Source organism: Salvelinus sp. IW2-2015, linkage group LG3, assembly GCF_002910315.2.
Source record: "Salvelinus sp. IW2-2015 linkage group LG3, ASM291031v2, whole genome shotgun sequence".
Classification (NCBI taxonomy): domain Eukaryota; kingdom Metazoa; phylum Chordata; class Actinopteri; order Salmoniformes; family Salmonidae; genus Salvelinus; species Salvelinus sp. IW2-2015.
The window spans coordinates 1,223,068-1,241,222 of NC_036840.1; the positions used below are offsets into that span (position 1 = coordinate 1,223,068).

Below are 18,155 nucleotides of genomic sequence, written 5' to 3' on the forward strand. Positions count from 1 at the left end.
TTAGCCCTATCCCCTGGCACCTCTGTAGATCTGATGAGGATTGGATAGGTGTAGACACAATATGGTGGTAGCTATATGCGTATGCTCGGGAAGTTTTTTTAAGCTGATATCCTGCTATTTCTTTGATTTTCTGTCCAGAAACCCACCTATAGCCCCGTATCCCCAAGGCACTTACTTAATCTAGAAGGTTGTGATGGACATAAGCTATATGGTGCAAATGCCCCCCTAGCTACTATCACCAGTATTCAGGTTGCCCCTAGCTAGCCTATCAGCTACTATTCCTAGTACCAGGTTTCCCCCATAGCTAGCCTATCAACTTACTAAACTATCATATTTCAGGTTCCCCCCTAGCTAGCCTATCAGCTAATATCATAGTATCAGGTTCCCAGCTAGCCTATCAACTACTAACTATCATAGTATCAGGTTCCCCCCTAGCCTAGCCTATCCACTAATATCATAGTATCAGGTTCCCCCTAGCTAGCCTTATCAAGTACTAACTATCATAGTATCAGTTCCCCCCCTAGCTAGCCTATCCACTAATATCATAGTATCAGGTTCCCCCTAGCTAGCTATCAATACTAACTTCATAGTATTCAGGTTCCCCCCTAGCTAGCCTATCCCCTAATATCATAGTATCCAGGTTCCCCCCTAGCTAGCCTATCCACTAATATCATAGTATCAGGTTCCCCCTAGCTAGCCTATCAGTACTAACTATCATAGTATCAGGTTCCCCTCTAGCTAGCCTATCAGCTAATATCATAGGCTAGCTAGGGGCAACCTAATACTATGATATTAGCTGATAGGCTAGCTAGAGGGGAACCTGATACTATGATAGTTAGTACTGATAGGCTAGCTAGGGGGGAACCTGGTACTATGATAGTAGCTGATAGGCTAGCTAGGGGCAACCTAATACTATCAGCTACTATCATAGTACCAGGTTCCCCCCTAGCTAGCCTATCAGCTACTATCATACTATCAGGTTCCCAGATCTATTGATGGAAATGCTTTTTTTCTGCAGTGATCAAATTTGGCTTTGTGTCTCTGCATGGCTTTTTCCTACAGTGATTCAGTTTGGTTTTGTGACTCTGTTCGTGGCCTCCTTCCCCCTGGCTCCTGTCCTGGCTCTGGTCAATAACCTCTTTGAGATCCGGGTGGACGCCTGGAAGATCATCACCCAGTTCCGCCGCATGGTTCCAGAGAAGGCCCAAGACATCGGGGCGTGGCAACCCATTCTCCAAGGTGTCGCCATCTTGGCTGTGGCATCAAATGTGAGTGATGGCTCCTCCATTGGATTATGAAGTATTATGAAACATACATATATTTTTTAAGATGATGTATTTATCTTGGTTTATTTTCCATTGCATAATCCCATCACTGGATGTCAGTCATATAATTTTATTGTTACCATGCTGATGTAGTGACATTCTTAGATTATAATTAATCTATTATGATGAGCACCAGTTTAAAGTGCACTGTCTCCTCCACTTCCTTGTATCTCTGCCAGGCCATGATCATTGCCTTCACATCAGACATGATCCCACGATTGGTTTACTACTGGTCTTTCTCTGTGTATCCCTATGGAGACCATTCCAGTCACACCATGCAGGGCTACATCAACAACACGCTCTCTGTGTTCGACATCCAGGACTTCTCCAACAAGAGCCGGCCCTTGCAAACACCTTACTGGTTCAATAACAGCACCACCTGCAGGTAATGTGAATGTATATGAGATGGGTTTAAATGAAATCGTGTTAGACATTGAAATAGTTCATGCAGTCTCTCTGTCATACTTTAGATATCGAGATTTCAGATATCCACCAGGACACCACAGACAATATGAATACAGTATATACTACTGGCATGTGATAGCTGCCAAGATGGCTTTCATAATAGTTGTAGAGGTGAGTAGAAATTTCTCTGAAATGTTGCTTTGACCTGATTTTTCTTTCTACAGTGTAGTCTAATGCCAGATGGACATTTTCTAGCCTTTCAAGAAATCCTAATAATGTTTTCCCTCCTTCCGACCCTTATACCATTGTCCCCTCAGCACATTGTATACCTGACCAAGTTCGTTCTGTCCTACGTGATCCCGGACGTGCCTTACACAGTGAGGGAACAGATCAAACGAGAGAAGTACTTGAGCCAGGTCATCCTTCACGAGACCAACCTCAAACTGGTGACCAAACGCTTAAAGCCTTTCGGTGATAAGATACTTAAACAAAATGAGGATAAGGAGGAGGAGATTATGGACCTTTACTTTTAATCTCTGAAACTTTTTCAGAGAAGAGAGAGTCCTGCCTTTGTCAGGACCTACAATATTTCCAAGTATTGTTGAGCAGCTAAAGATGTATTCAATACATGCTTTAATAGCTTTAATTAATATTAATTAATATTATTAGTAGCATAATAGCTTGGTGGGGACTACGACCAACCAAACCAGCCATGAAGCTCAGCTCTGTTGCTCAGATCTCTGGATCTATTGCATATTTAGCACTTTTATGTCAATGATTGTTACATGTACACTGTTACATTTAATGTGTTTTGTATTGTTACAATGATTACATTTTTTGGAGGTCTTAACTTAGACACTTCTGGGAGGAACATAACAGTGCCTGGGTGTTACATACAGCACATGTATACACTGTTACATTTAATGTGTTTTGTAATGTTAAAATTAGGATTCAATGCCATATGGAAGACTATGAATGACAACAATACTTTTCTTCTTTAAACAAAGCATACAGATTTGTATACAATTTGTGGCCTAGGCCTATCCAAACATTTCTAATACTCAAGGTGTGCTTGATTTAGTCAGGAATAATTCCAAAAGCTCAAATTGCATTAACCAGGCAAGCCATCAAGTATGGAAGCTCGTTCCCGCCACCCAGGAAAATATATCTGACTACGAGTTATGAGATAGAATGTCTGGATCATGGACATTGAATAGTCCTGCAGGTCGACCCTTTTTAAAGGGTCAATCTGGGATTCACACAATAACAAAGCTTCTCCCACCACAGCTGAGGAATGGGGCAGGAGAAATGTAACCAATCTCAAATACATAGACACAGGACTCACATATGGATGCAAGGACTGACCATCCATGAGATACAAATTATATTTTTAACCATGTTTTGAAGCTATACTGTGTTGTTTACAATTACATTATTTACACACAATAGAGTAAACCAAGCTTGTATTTTGGGTTCTGATTGGGTAAGACCATTACTCATTTCTAAGTTACAGTATTGAATAATCAGTGGCTTTACACTGAGTGTACGAAACATATTTCCATGACCAGGTGAATCCAGGTGAAAGCTGATTCCTTATTGATCTTACTTGTAAAACCCACTTAAATCAGTGTAGATGAAGGGGAAGAGACGGGTTAAAAATGATTTTTATTGAGTCATGGATTCTGTATGTGTGCCATTCAGAGGGTGAATGGGAAAGACAAAAGATTTAAGTGCCTTTGAATGGGGTATGGTAGTAAGTGCCAGATACATTGGTTTGAGAGTGTCAAGAACTTCAACGCTACAAGGTGTTTTACGCTCAACAGTTTCCTGTGTGTATCAAGAATGGTGCATCACCCAAAGGACATCCAGCCAACTTGACACAACTGTGGAAAGCATTGAAGTCAACATGGGCCAGCATCACTGTGGAACGCTTTCGACACCTTGTAGAGTCCATGACCCAACAAGTTGAGGCTGTTCTGAGGGCAAAAGGGAGTGCAACTCAATATTAGGAAGGTGTTCCTAATGTTTTGTACATATTAATTAAATCTGATGTCAACCAGATGTCATCAAACAGGCACCAACTCACATCAACAAAACTCTTCAATACGTTAATATTGAACAATATCACCACAATCTCTCTTTCTTACACACACACAATGTGTGATTGACTAGGATATGCATAAGGTTATCTTAAGTTGAGGGCCTGATGCAAAGTGTACATTGGATTTATATGATACAGATCGCCTGAACATATCTCATAATAACGACTTACTATCTCATAATTATGACTTACTATCTTATAACTCTTAGTCAGATTTTATTTTTTGGTGGCGGGTACGGGCTTCCATACAAACTCATGGTCACCTCAAGTATTTACAGTAACATTTTTGACATATGTATTTGATTTTAAGCATTTTGATAGAAGTCTATCACCATAGACTAACCTCTTATACAACCTCTCAATATATGTTGCTGTATTATATTGTGATTTTTTTTAAACCAAAGGTATATATGAACTAACAATCTGCCCCTGTGTACAATATTTGTCTTTCAAGTATTTTGTCAAGTGTATTGTAATTTGTATGTTATGCCAAATAAAATCTAAATTCTTTGTATTTTATATAGAACTGTGATTGTGTTGGTCGTCATTTCAAAGTTCAGGTCAGATACAGCTCATCTTCCAAAAAACTGCACATGTGTAATGATGCTATAATGGCACATCTGTGCCATTATAGCGTCTGACTGCATTTTAAAGTAGTTCATTTTCTTCTTTGGCTGATTTCTCCTAACTCATAGGAATCCCCACCCAGTTGACAACTTTAAAATGGTGGAAGCCCTCAATGGCAATGTCCAAGGCTAAAACAGTTTATATCCATGATGAGTCCTCTATCTATCTCTGTGGCAACAGGGCTCCTGAGTGGCGCAGCAGTCTAAGGCACTGCATCTCAGTGCTAGAGGCGTCACTACAGACCCTGGTTTGATTCCAGGCTGTATCACAACCGGCCGTGATTGGGAGTCCCATAGAGCGGTGTACAATTGGCCCAGTGTCATCCTGGTTATGGTTTGTCCYGGGTAGGCCGTCATTGTAAATAAGAATTTGTTCTTAATTAACTGACTTGCCTGGTTAAATTAAAAATAACCTCTGATATAACGTTTTTTTTTGTCAAAGTTGCCGAAATGTCACGTGTGTCCAATTATATCGTTGCATTCGTAACAACCTAACCTTATGACACTTTTATTAGATCAAATAAGCCTCAAGTAGAAAATTAGCAATTACATTTTTTGTTGAGCAAATTCGATGACAATGACAAAATTCCTCACATCGTGGGATTTTTTTCATGGACAGATTTTGGGCGGAGTAAAACATCTCGCTTCGCCTCTTCCTCTCTGGTAGTAATCAACACAGTATTTTGTTCAGGCAAATGATTGAACACCCCGGTGTGAAGGACTGAGTAGAGATGAGATGGTAGCGGATGTCCGACAGTCTGCAGTGAATGCCATGCAGGAGAAGGATCTCGACAGAGAAGGAGATGGACTTTGTTGCGTTTATAGCGCAAGTGATACATTGCACTAGTCAAACTCATAAAACATGTAAGAAGTTAGACGTCATTGTGAAGGCGGCAAATATATTTCTGAATCTCCAGGATTTACAGCAGAAATGTTACAGGGAATGCTGAATAAAGAGGTTACCCCCTCCCGGGGTCCCGAGCCTGTGTAGGGATCTGAATAGACATTTAAATCTGACTGAAAGAGTACAGTTTTGTGGTTTTGTTCAGGGTTAGTTATTAAGAGGATATTGATTTCACTAGCTTGAAATCATTGCCCAATTTAATAAATGGAACACAAATCAAATTTGATTTGTCACATGCGCAGAATACAACAGGTGTAGTAGACCTTACAGTGAAATGCTTACTTACAAGCCCTTAACCAACAATGCAGTTTTAAGAAAAATACCTGTTAAGTAAAAAAAATTGATAAGCAAAAAATAAGAAATAAAAGTAACAAATAAGAGCAGCAGTAAAATAACAATAGCGAGGCTATATACAAGAGGTACCGGTACAGAGTCAATGTGCGTGGGCACGGGTTAGTCGAGGTAATATGTACATGTAGGTAGAGTTATTAAAGTGACTGATCCAATAGATAAATAAAACAGAGAGTAGCAGCAGTGTAAAAGGGGGGGGGGGGGGGCAATGCAAATAGCCTGGGAAGCCATTTGATTTGCTGTTCAGAAGTCTAATGGCGTTGGGGGGTAGCAAGAGCTGAATTAGAAGCCTTTTCGACCTAGAATTGGTGCTCCCGGTAATCGCTTTCCCGTGCGGTAGCAGAGAGAACACAGTCTATGACTAGGTGTCTGGAGTCTTGACAATTTTTAGTGGCCTTCTCTGACACCGCCTGATAATATAGAGGTCCTGGATGGAAGGAAGTTGGCCCCATGATGTAACTGGGCCAGTAACACACTACCCTCTGTAGTGCCTTGCAGTCAGAGGCCTAGCAGTTGCCATACTCAGGCAAGTGATGCAACCGGTCAGGCATGTTCTCGATGGTGCAGCTGTAAGAACTTTTTGAGATTATGAGGACCCATGCCAAATCTTTTCAGTCTCCTGATGGGGAAAATTTTAGTCGTGTCCCTCTCTTCACGACTGTCTTGGTGTGTTTGACATGATAGGGTGTGTTAGTGATGTGGACACTACAGCCCGTCTATGTTAATGGGGGCCTGTCCGGCCCGCCTTTTCCTGTAGTCCATGATCATCTTCTTGTCTTGATCACGTTGAGGGAGAGGTTGTTGTCCTGGCACCACACGGCCAGGCCTCTGACCTCCTCCCTATAAGCTGTCGGTGTCGTTGTCAGTAATCAGGCCTACCACAGTTGTGTCATCGGCAAACTAATGATGGTGTTGGAGTCGTGCCTGGCCATGCAGTCATGAGTGAACAGGGCGTGACAGGAGGGGCCCTGAGCACACAGCCCCTGAGGGCCCCCAGTGTTGAGGAATCAGAGTGGTGGATGTGTTGTTACCTTACCTTACCACCTGGGGGGCGCGCCGTCAGGAATGTCCAGATCCAGTTGCAGAGGAGGTGTTTAGTCCAGGTCCTTAGCTTAGTGATGAGCTTAGAGGGCACTAGGTGTTGAACGCTGAGCTGTAGTCAATGGAATAGCATTCTCACATAGGTGTTCCTTTTGTCCAGGTGTGACAGGGCAGTGTGGAGTGCAATAGAGATTGCATCATCTGTGGATCTGTTGGGGCGGTATGCAAATTGGAGTGGGTCTAGGGTTTCTGGGATAATGGTGTTGATATGAGCCATGACCAGCCTTTCAAAGCACTTCATGGCTACAGACGTGAGTGCTACGGGTCGGTAATCATTTAGGCAGGTTACCTTATTGTCCTTGGGCACAGGGACTATGGTGGTCTGCTTGAAACATGTTGGTATTACAAACTCCGACAGGGAGAGGTTAAAAATGTCAGTGAAGACACTTGCCAGTTGGTCAGTGCATGCTCGGAGTACACGTCCTGGTAATCCATCTGGTCCTGCGGCCTTGTGAATGTTGACTAGTTTAAAGGTCTTACTCACATTGGCTACGGAGAGCGTGATCACGCAGTCATCTGGAACAGCTGATGCTCTCATGCATGTTTCAGTGTTTCTTGCCTCAAAGCGTGCATAGAAGTAATTTAGCTTGTCTGGTAGGCTTGTGTCACTGGGCAGCTCGTGGCTGTGCTTCCCTTTGTAGTCTGTAATAGTTTGCAAGCCCTGCCACATCCAACGAGCGTCGGAGCCGGTGTAGTACGATTCAATCTTAGTCCTGTATTGACACTTTGCCTGTTTGATGGTTAGTCTGAGGGCATAGCAGGATTTCCATTAAGCTTCCGGGTTAGAGTTCTGCTCCTTGAAAGTGGCAGCTCTACCCTTTAGCTCAATGTGGATGTTGCCTGTAATCCATTGTTTCTTGTAGGGGTATGTACGTACAGTCACTGTGGGTACGACATCATCGATACACTTATTGATGGAGCCAGTGACTGATGTATCGTACTCCTCAATGCCATCGGAAGAATCCTGGAACATATTCCAGTCTGTGCTAACAAAACAGTCCTGTAGTTTAGCATCTGCTTCATCTGAACACCTTTTTATTGACCGAGTCACTGGTGATTCCTGCGTTAGTTTTTGCTTGTAAGCAGGAATCAGGAGGATAGAATTATGGTCAGATTTGCCAAATGGAGGGCGAGGGAGAGCTTTGTACGCGTCTCTGTGTGTGGAGTAAAGGTGGTCTAGAGTTTTTTTCCCTCTGGTTGCACATTTAACATGCTGGTAGAAATTAGGTAAAATGGATTTAAGTTTCCCTGCATTAAAGTCCCCGGCCACTAGGAGTGCCGCCTCTAGATGTGCATTTTCCTGTTTGCTTATGGCCGTATACAGCTTATTGAGTGCAGTCTAAGTGCCAGCATCGGTTTGTGGTGGTAAATAGACAGCTACGAAGAATTTAGATGAAAACTCTCTTGGTTGATTGTGTGGTCTACAGCTTATCATGAGATACTCAGGCGAGCAAAACCTTGAGACTTCCTTAGTTATCGTGCACCAGCTATTGTTTACAAATATACATAGACCGCTACCCCTTGTCTTACCAGAGGCTGGTTCTATCTTGCCGATACAATGTATAACCCACCAGCTGTATGTTATTCATGTCGTCATTCACCAATGACTCGGTGAAACATAAGATATTACAGTTTTCAATGTCCCGTTGGTAGGATATATGTGCTTGTAGTTTGTCTATTTTATTATCCAATGACTGTACGTTGGCTAATAGTACCGATGGTAAAGGCAGATCAGCCATTCGTCGCCGGATCCTTACAAGGCACCACGACCTCCTTCCGCAATATCTCCGAATGGCGGGGATGAGGGCCTTGTCAGTTGTCTGGAGTAAATCCCTCTCGTCCGACTCATTAAAGAAAAATTCTTTGTCCAGTTCGAGGTGAGTAATTGCTGTTCTGATGTCCAGAAGCTCTTTTCGTTCATAAGATATGGTATCAGCAACATTATGTACACAATAAGTTACAAACAATGCGAAAAAACAAACAAAATAGCACGGTTGGTTAGGAGCCCATAAAACGGCAGCCATTCCCTCCGGCACCATGCCTAGCGGTTAGAGCGTTAGGCCAGTGACTGAAAGGTTGCTAATTTGACTCCCGAAACTGATAAGGTTAGTCTGTTGATGTGCCCTTGAGGAAGGCACATAACCCAAATTGTACTAGTCATTTTTATAATGTTTACATATCTTGCATTACTCATCTCATATGTATATACTGTATTCTATACTATTCTACTGTATCTAAGTCTATGTTGCTCTGAAATTACTCGTCCATATATTTATATATTCTTTATTCCATTCCTTTACTAGATTTGTGTGTATTGGGTATATGTTGTGAAATTGTTAGATATTACTGCACTGTCGAAGCTAGAAACACAAGCATTTCGCTACACCCGCAATAACGTTTTATAAACACTTGAATGTGACCAAAATTGTTTGATTTGGATATAGTGGTATAGACAGGTCGTGACCTGCCTCACACTCCAGTGCGGGTGTATGTACCTGTTCGTTGGTTACGATCCGGCACTAAAAACTCAAAGAAGAAGAAGACCCCCCCACCCCTCCCCCCCTCGAACGTCATCAGTCTGCGACACTGCCTGTCTAGACAAAGTAGTACTCAACTCACATGTCAATGTGTGCCATTTTTATGTAACTTCTGGATCTTTACGAACTGTTTTTGTACACTTTAGAGTTGAACATTACATTGAATTTCGTGTGCATTACTAGGAAACTAGTACGTTGTCAATAATGAGTTCTCAAATCACTTGTGTTGGATGGGTAAAGCGAGGCGTTTCGAAGGAAACACCAGATAAGGTAAGAATCTAGCTAGCTAAATTGTCTAAAAGACAGAAAATACATCTGTGGTGTTTTCATTAGTCGGATTCCGTTGCGAAACCGTTTACCATTTACTCTAGGAACCTAACTGAAGCAAACGGAACGAAACGGGGAGAGACCTACCATAATTTGGCAAATAGAAACTCGTTTTCGTTGCAAAACGTTTTAAGTTTGGAGTAAACGGTTTCAGTTGCAAAATGTTTTCAAAACGTTTTGCAACGGAATCAAATTAATGAATACACCCCAGCTAGCAAGCTCGCTAATACGTTCTATAGAAATTACAGAATTTATAGTTAATAAACAGCATAATTCATGCAAATAAAATTAATGGCAACAGCTAGGTAACGTCTGTTTTAACCTGCTGCCACATTTTGTTACAGGTGGAGTTGAGCAAAGAAGAATTGCAACGCATTATAGCAGAGGCAAAAGAACAATTGGGGTTGGTGGAGTTTTTGGGTGACTTACTTGACATATAACTTTTGTTTGTTTGGAGGGCTTCAGAAAAGAACACTGACCTGAGTGGGACTATGAGACCAAAACTGCTATTTAAACCCAGTCAATATAGGAATTGAATTGAAATGTGTACCTAAATATTTGAAATACTTATTATTTCTGGACCAGCGAAGTGACTAAGAAATAGTTTCCTCAATGGGGGGGTGGGGTTTTCATCAAATGAGTTCAAAATGGAATTGACCCCAACATTATACATTTTTAGGATTAGCAATTAATGTATTTGTGTTTGCTCAGTGAACGCGTAGGTGAAGAGGAGGAGGAGGATGATGAAGGCATGGCCAGCGGGCAGGAACAGAGTGACGAGGCAGAAGCTGTTCAGGGACAAGAGCCAGAGCAAGATGAAAATGAAGCAGGAAGGGAGGAAGCTGATGAACTAGCAGAGTATGGTTTGGATAGATATGACGAGGAAGACTCGGGTAAATATAGTTTCTGCATCTGCTCTCAGATTATGTCTGATCTTAAATTCATGGGTTATCTCTATCTGTTTGTTAATATGCCAAGAGGACTGTATTAATCACTGTTTGTTTTTTTCCCCCAAAGAACTCTCTTACTGTTCATCTCTTTTTTTCTGGCACAGTGACTGCCAACCTTGGTGACAGCCTTGCCGGCCTCACAGTGTTCAGCACCAATGAGGAGGATCCTCACATTACCATCAAAGACACAGTGAGTCCAGGGCTGTGCCAGTTCAGAGTGATGAAACATCTCACCAGTCTGGTTTGGGACCAACTAGTAGTGCATGCCATACATATCACATAAAATATATTTTGTCACACACCGGATAGGTGCAGTGAAATGTGTTGTTTTACAGGGTCAGCCATAGTAGTACGGCGCCCCTGAAGCAAATTGGGGTCAAGTGTCTTGCTTAAGGGCCATCGATAGATTTTTCACCATGTCTGCTCGGGTATTCGATCCAGCGACCTTTCGGTTACTGGCCCAACCCTCTAACTGCTAGGCTACCTGCCATCTAAAAAATCCATATTGCGATAAATGACCTAATTGTTGCGATACCGATAAATAGAAACAATAAGTTTATAATGTGCACTACAGTATTTTATCATCCTTAAAACAACTACTACTAGTTTGATTGTTGTAGCCATCAATTGTCCCGTTAAACAAACTTATTTCATTTCAAACTTCACATTTCTCTTGTTTAGGCTACTTATCATAATGAACGATAACAGCAAAATGCCTGCGATAAGTGGTCGTATCGATAATTTTTGGTTTATCGTCCCAGCTCTTCATTTCTGGTAATTCTGTGTCATTCAGACTTAGTTGTTATCTTTTCTTTGTGTCTCCAGGACCAGTATGAGCGAGAGGACTTTCAAATCAAACCCAATGATAACCTCATCATTTCAGGCAGAGCAGAGAAGGACTGCTGCAACCTGGAGATTCACGGTGAGTTACAGAAACTGTTGTTCTAACTGGCAATTTGACTCTCAGCTTAGATTTACACAAACTCTTGCTTCACAGCATCAAATAGTATCAGTGTAGACATAGTGAGTGTACAAAACATGCTCTTTCCATGACATAGACTGTCAAACAAGCGATCATAGCTTTCATCTGACGTCAAATCCACTTCAATCAGTGTAGATGGAGGAGACGGGTTAAAGAAGGATTTTTAAACCTTGGGACATGGATTGTGTATATCTACCAATCAGAGGTTGAATGGGCAAGACAAAATATTGAAATGCCTTTGTACGGGGTATGGTAGCAGGTGCCAGGCGCAATGGTTTGTGTCAAGAACTGCAATGCTGCTGTGTTTGCAACTCAATATTAGGAATGTTTTCCTAATGTTTGGTATACTCTGTGTACATGCCAGTGTAAAAACAAAGGTTTTAATTAATGTATTTATTTGCCTCTGCACAGTATACAACTCCGGGGAGGAATCCCTCTATGTTCACCATGACATACTCCTGTCAGCCTATCCACTGTGTGTGGAGTGGCTTAACTTTGACCCTAGTCCAGAAGGCACAGGTGAGTGAATTCACTTTTTATAGTGTTGAATGGATTCTCAGATTTGACTTTGAGTTAAGCTCAAACAGCAGTTTATCTCAACCCGACTCTGCGAAATGGACATTAAATTCAGTGTTTTCTTATTGTATAACATACATTTTTTTGACTTCACATTAATCTCATCTGTTTGTACAGGCAATTATGCGGCTGTAGGCAACATGACACCGCAGATCGACGTGTGGGACCTGGATGTGGTGGARTGCCTAGAGCCTGCCTTCACCCTGGGGAGCAAGAAGGCCTCCAAGAAGAAAAAGAAAAGCAAAAAGGTCATRTTCCCACAAGGACTTGGATGTGGTAGTTTCTACTGTTATGTTTATGGTGTTGGTGTCTCCTCACTATGGCCCGTATCCTAACATGCAARTTGAATTTTTAGGCTGCAGCAGAGCCAGTGGAAGGTCATACAGACGCTGTACTGGACTTATCCTGGAACAAACTGGTCCGGTGAGTCATATTGGAGTTGTACCCGTTATCCCTCACCCCTAGCCCCAAACCTTTCCACTCATGTCAGTGTAACCACACAATCACAATGTCACTTACGTTGTCACTAACCTACCCTCCATTTTTACTCTGAGTTTCTGTGTMTTGCTTCTCTTTTCCACAGCAACGTCTTGGCTAGTGGGTCAGCCGACGAAACAGTGATCCTGTGGGATCTGGCACAGGGAAAGCCGGCCACAACACTGCGCAGACACACTGACAAGGTACGTGTATCCAGTCATTACAGCCGGTTTTACTTCCCATAATGGGGCTACTCTAAATAAATAATAAAAATACAATGTGAAATTGATTTTGGATGTAGCCTCGRCTGCTTACTTGTAATGTTGATCTCAAACATTAAAGTCAAGTCCCTTTTAGGTTCAGACGTTGATGTTCCACCCCTTTGAAGCTCAGACCCTGATATCAGGATCATACGATAAGTATGTCCAATCTTAATCTATTACAACCCCTAAAATATATATATATATTTTTTAAATGTCTTCTCCTGTATATAGGAGGTTGGGATTGTGAATGTACAAAATTAACAAGTCTTAACCTGCGTTTTCTTCCTCTGGCCAGGTCGGCAATCCTGTATGACTGCCGCAGCCCGGACAGCAGCCATCGCACTTGGAGGTTTAGCGGGCAGGTGGAAAGGGTCGCCTGGAACCACTTCTCGCCCTGCAACTTCCTGGTAAGCTGCCCTCTTGCCACCTCTCACATAGCATATTGGCTAACTTTCACATGGAAAATGCTCGGTGCACTTTCCTGTTTCCACTCTCACTGATGTTTGGCMGTGTTTTAGGCGAGCACAGAGGACGGCTTTGTTTACTGTCTGGACGCACGCTCGGACAAGCCYGTGTTTACGCTAAGGGCACATGACGGAGAGGTGTCAGGTGGGTGTGGTCAGAGGCCAATTTCTGCCCCTACTTCCTCTAGCCCCTACCCATTCATATTCAGAAGTTAAAATACTGGATGAGTACTGGTACACAAACATGGCATTCAAGGTCAGGGGAACAGAATTGAAGTCAGTTGTCTCTGGCCCTGTAGGCTTYGACCTTAGCAGCCAGATCCGGGGATGCTTGGTCACCTCGTCAGCAGACAAACACGTCAAGATTTGGGACATCTTGGGGAACAAGCCCAATCTAGTTCACACCCGGGACATGAAAATGGTAAKGATGGTTTCTCTGTCGCTGTAATCATTGCCATGTCATTGCAATAAGKTCCATCYRGTTTCTGTCTAACAGCGAATGTTTGGATGTGTGCTYTATATGTGGCTGTTGCGGTYAAATGRTCCCTTTCTGTTGATAGGGGGTGCTGTTCTGTGCAGCGTGCTGTCCTGACATGCCCTTTGTATATGCATTTGGAGGACAGAGGGATGGCCTGCGGGTTTGGGACATAAGTGATGTGGCAGCAGGTACAGTTTCAATGTTATTACCTTCTGCTCTAGGCCTGACAAGGAGCTGAGTCTATCATGTATTTTCTTTTTGTTCCAGAAAAAAATATATATATTTAGAATATGGCAACTAGCCTTTACACTTTTTTAATCAATCAACCAAATGTATTTTATAAAGCACTTTTTACATTAGCAGATGTCACAAAGAAACCCAGCTAAAACCCCAAACAGCGAGCAATGCAGATGTAGAAGCACAGTGGCTACGAAAAACTACCTGTTCAATAAAGAGGGATAGTATCTCTCCCTCTGTATTGAACATCTATTTATTATGGGCTTTGACTGTTAAGTTTATATAGCTATCATCTCTCCTGCTTGGTAGTAGAGTCATGGGTTTGTATATCTGTGTGTCCGCTTGGRCACTGAGGTGTTAGATCAGTAGCTGATGGTTATCAACATGGTGTGTTTTGTGTGTACGTGACCGAGTATGTTCACTGACTTTGTGTGCCATCCATGTATGTGCTGTCTCCAGTCGCTGAGTTGTTTGGCAATCGGGAGCGGTTGGTGGCAACCACAGCGCCTGAGGCATCCAGCAGCACTTCCTCCACAGCAGATATGGAGCTTTCATAATGAGCCACTCTGGACCAACTTCCAATCAACAGAGCGACACCTTGGACTCACACAGAGAGATCCACATAGCCAAAGACTTTCTGTCAACCCGAGGCCAAGAAGGCACTTCAAGAACATTGCCAGAACTGTGGATGGACTTTCTCTCTTCAAACTTTTCTTCTAAAACAGATCTCCTAATAATTAAGCACAACATAAATATTTGTTTTTGTGAGCTAAAATGTCTTTGCAACAAGGAAGGTCAATATTTATCTGAATGTATGTCTAAATAATTCAATAGATATTTGTTTTTGACTAGCAATCAATGGAATAACTATTGAAATGTGATTGTGAAGGCACAGGTATCTGGTTTAGTGTCATCAATGATTATTTGTGTAGGAATTTGCTGATCTTGGCCTGAAATCCTGAGGTTATTTTTTTTTTCTCCCCAGAATAAACTATATATTGTGTCAGTGACATTCCTGCATTGGTTCAAAGTGAAATGTGTGAAAACTGAAATACCTACTCAAACATTTACTGAAAGGCCCATCAAGGAAAAATTGTAAAGAAATAAGGATTTGACCAACTTCTGAAACATTTACAGTACCAGTCAAAAGTTGACACACCTACTCATTCCAGGGTTTTCTTTGTTTTTACTATTTTCTACATTGTAGAATAATAGTGAAGACATCAAAACTATGAAAAAGCACATATGGAATCATGTGGTAACCAAAAAAGTGTTAAACAAATCAAAATCTATTTTGTATTTTAGATTCTTCAAAGTAGGCACCCTTTGCCTTAACAGCTTTGTACACTCTTGGTATTCTCAACCAGCTTCATGAGGTAGTCACCTGGAATATATTTCAATTAACAGGTGTGCCTTGTTAAAAGTTATTGTGGAATTTATTTCCTTACTGCATTTGAGCCAATTAGTTGTGTTGTGACAAGGTAGGAGTGTAAAGAAGATGGCCCTATATGGTAAAATATCAAGTTCATATTATGGCAAGAAGAGCTCAAATAAGCAAAGAAAAATGACAGTCCATTCCTTTAAGACATGAAGGTCAGTCAATGTGGACGTTTTTTCAAGTGCAGTCGCAAGAACCATCAAGCGCTATGATGAAACTGGCTCTCATGAGGACAGCCACAGGAAAGTAGGACCCAGAGTTACCTCTGCTGCAGAGGATAAGTTCATTAGAGTTAACTGCACCTCAGTAATTGCAGTCCAAATAAATGCTTAACCGAGTTTAAGTAACAGACACATCTCAACATCAACTGTTCAGAGGAGACTGCGAATCAGGCCTTCATGGTCGAATTGCTGCAAGGAAACCACTACTAAAGGACACCAATTAGAACAAGAGACTTGCTTGGACCAAGAAACACGAGCAATGGATATTAGACCAGTGGAAATCTGTCCCCTGGTCCAAATATGAGATTTTTGGTTCGAACCGCCTCGTCTTTGAGACGCAGAGTAGGTGAACGGATGATCTCTGCATGTGTGGTTCCTACCGTGAAGCATGGAGGAGAATGTGTGGGGGTGCTTTGCTGGTGACATTGTCTGATTTATTTAGAATTCAAGGTACACTTAACCAGTATGGCTACCAAAGCATTCTGCAACGATACACCATCCCATCTGGTTTGCGCTTAGTGTGACTATCATTTGTTTTTCAACAGGACAATGACTCAACACACCTCCAGGCTGTGTAAGGGCTATTTGACCAAGAAGGAGAGTGATGGAGTGCTGCATCAGATGACCTGCCCTCCACAATCAAATGACCTCGACCCAGCTGAGATCGTTTGGGATGAGTTGGACCGCAGAGTGAAGGAAAAGCAGCAAACAAGTGCTCAGCATATGTGGGAACTCCTTCAAGACTGTTGGAAAAGCATTCCAGGTGAAGCTGGTTGAGCGAATGCCAAGAGTGTGCAAAGCTGTCAAGGCAAAGGGTGGCTATTTTGAAGAATCTAAAATATATAACATATTTTGATTTGTTTACCACTTTTTTTGGTTACTACATGATTCCATATGTTTTATTTCATAATTGTGATGTCTTCACTATTATTCTACAATGTAGAAAATATTAAAAATAAAGAAAAACCCTTGAATGAGTAGGTGTGTACAAACTTTTGACTGGTACTGTAGTAAATCTGATATTTGAAAAGGAAAGGATGACAATCTTTTTGTTATCATACGAATGTGTTTGAGGAAGCTTTTATCTGGGATTTGAGCATTACCAGTTCTATAACCAGGGGCAACAGAGATGGATCCTCCTCTCTGGGTAGRCTGGCCAGTAGATGGAGTGGTCTACTCCAAAAATAAACACACTTCCAGAAGTATCCCTCCAGCGATACTGGACTCGAGTCACTGGCACTGCCCTCAGCAGATGTCTCTGTTGAATGATGCGGCACTGGGGGCAGCTGGAGTGGGACGACTGCACCATCCACAGAGAAGGTACTAATGGGGCCACCTTTTGGCCCAAGCCATTGTGGAGGATCTCCCCTATGGCATGAGAAATCCTCTCCTCTGGGATGCCGCCTGGGACACCTAGCAGGTACCTGTCGAGATGACAGCGGTAGTACACCTGCAGCTCTTTGAAGTAGCACAGCTGACCATTTCCCACGCACATCTCACAGCAAACCCGGCCCAGGGACATGCAGGACATGCAGGGCACCATCTTCTCACCCTTGCACTCTCTACAGGGCTTTTTGGTGCCCCTGCCTCGCCCATGGCACACAGGGCAGCGCACCCTAGTAGAGGCACAGCAGGCCTTGCACATAACCCACTTCTGCTCCTGGCAGTAAGAGCACCCAGTCACTCGGTTTGTGTGAATCAGCCTGTAATTTAACACCTGGTTGTGGAACATCTTGGCAGGGGTCACAGGCACCTTCCAGGGTTGTGGCTCCTGTACTTCCCCTGCTGATTTTGGAGACACTGGTGCTTTGGAAGTTTTGCATTGCGGTTCAAATCTTAAGCACACAGACCTGTGCTCTGTAAATGTTTCCAGTCTGTAACAGTATGCAACCTCATGGGTTACGCCAGTGATGACCATTCCTCTGGCTGCAGCGGGTGAAAGGAGTGGTTTGTTTCGCACCCAGTCAACAAGAACATCACGGATCYTCTGTTCTGGCAGAGGAGACAGGGTGAATGGGTTAAAAACCTCTGGCTGAAGTTTCACTGATACCTTTGCCTTCCCCTCCTCCATTGGCGGTGGAACTGTGGAGTACTGAGATGGTTCCAGTATGAGGTCACATCGGTAACCCTTCGATGTTCAGTTGCCATTATATGGAGGTTAAGAGCAATGCTGCAACTTGAGTTTCATGTTAACGAATTAGCTAAATGTTCAAATCCCATTCTTTCGCAGTTTACTCTATTCCAATTCTAAAATTATATTTATGATGTCATAATGCATTTATACAAATATGATAAATACTTTTTCCCCAAATACATTTGACAGTTAAACTGTCCCAGTTGTTTGATTTTTGTATTTTTACTTTGGCTTTACTAAAGAAAAAGGATTTGTTCA

At 42.4% G+C, this 18,155-nt stretch overlaps 2 protein-coding genes across 2 annotated transcripts in view; both read left to right on the top strand.

The window, feature by feature from the left end:
• The window catches only part of ano6 (anoctamin 6), a 20,462-nt gene extending 16,105 nt beyond the window's left edge, over nt 1-4,357 (top strand). Inside the window, exons 17-20 of the mRNA XM_024013165.2 lie at nt 1,063-1,268; nt 1,505-1,710; nt 1,796-1,901; nt 2,048-4,357. Of these exons, the coding sequence (XP_023868933.1) occupies nt 1,063-1,268; nt 1,505-1,710; nt 1,796-1,901; nt 2,048-2,263 (734 nt within the window). The 3' untranslated portion in view covers nt 2,264-4,357. The remainder of the gene's footprint in view (nt 1-1,062; nt 1,269-1,504; nt 1,711-1,795; nt 1,902-2,047) is intronic.
• A 5,028-nt stretch (nt 4,358-9,385) lies between these two features.
• pwp1 (PWP1 homolog, endonuclein) lies at nt 9,386-15,116 on the top strand. The gene is made up of 15 exons (XM_024013274.2): nt 9,386-9,620; nt 10,022-10,080; nt 10,389-10,570; nt 10,732-10,817; nt 11,453-11,549; nt 12,021-12,128; nt 12,303-12,433; nt 12,541-12,608; nt 12,769-12,865; nt 13,020-13,081; nt 13,221-13,332; nt 13,444-13,534; nt 13,689-13,810; nt 13,950-14,055; nt 14,564-15,116. The coding sequence occupies exons 1-15, from the start codon at nt 9,555-9,557 to the stop codon at nt 14,659-14,661; spliced, it is 1,485 nt and encodes a 494-aa protein (XP_023869042.1). The 5' UTR covers nt 9,386-9,554; the 3' UTR covers nt 14,662-15,116.
• The last annotated feature ends 3,039 nt before the right edge of the window (nt 15,117-18,155 follow it).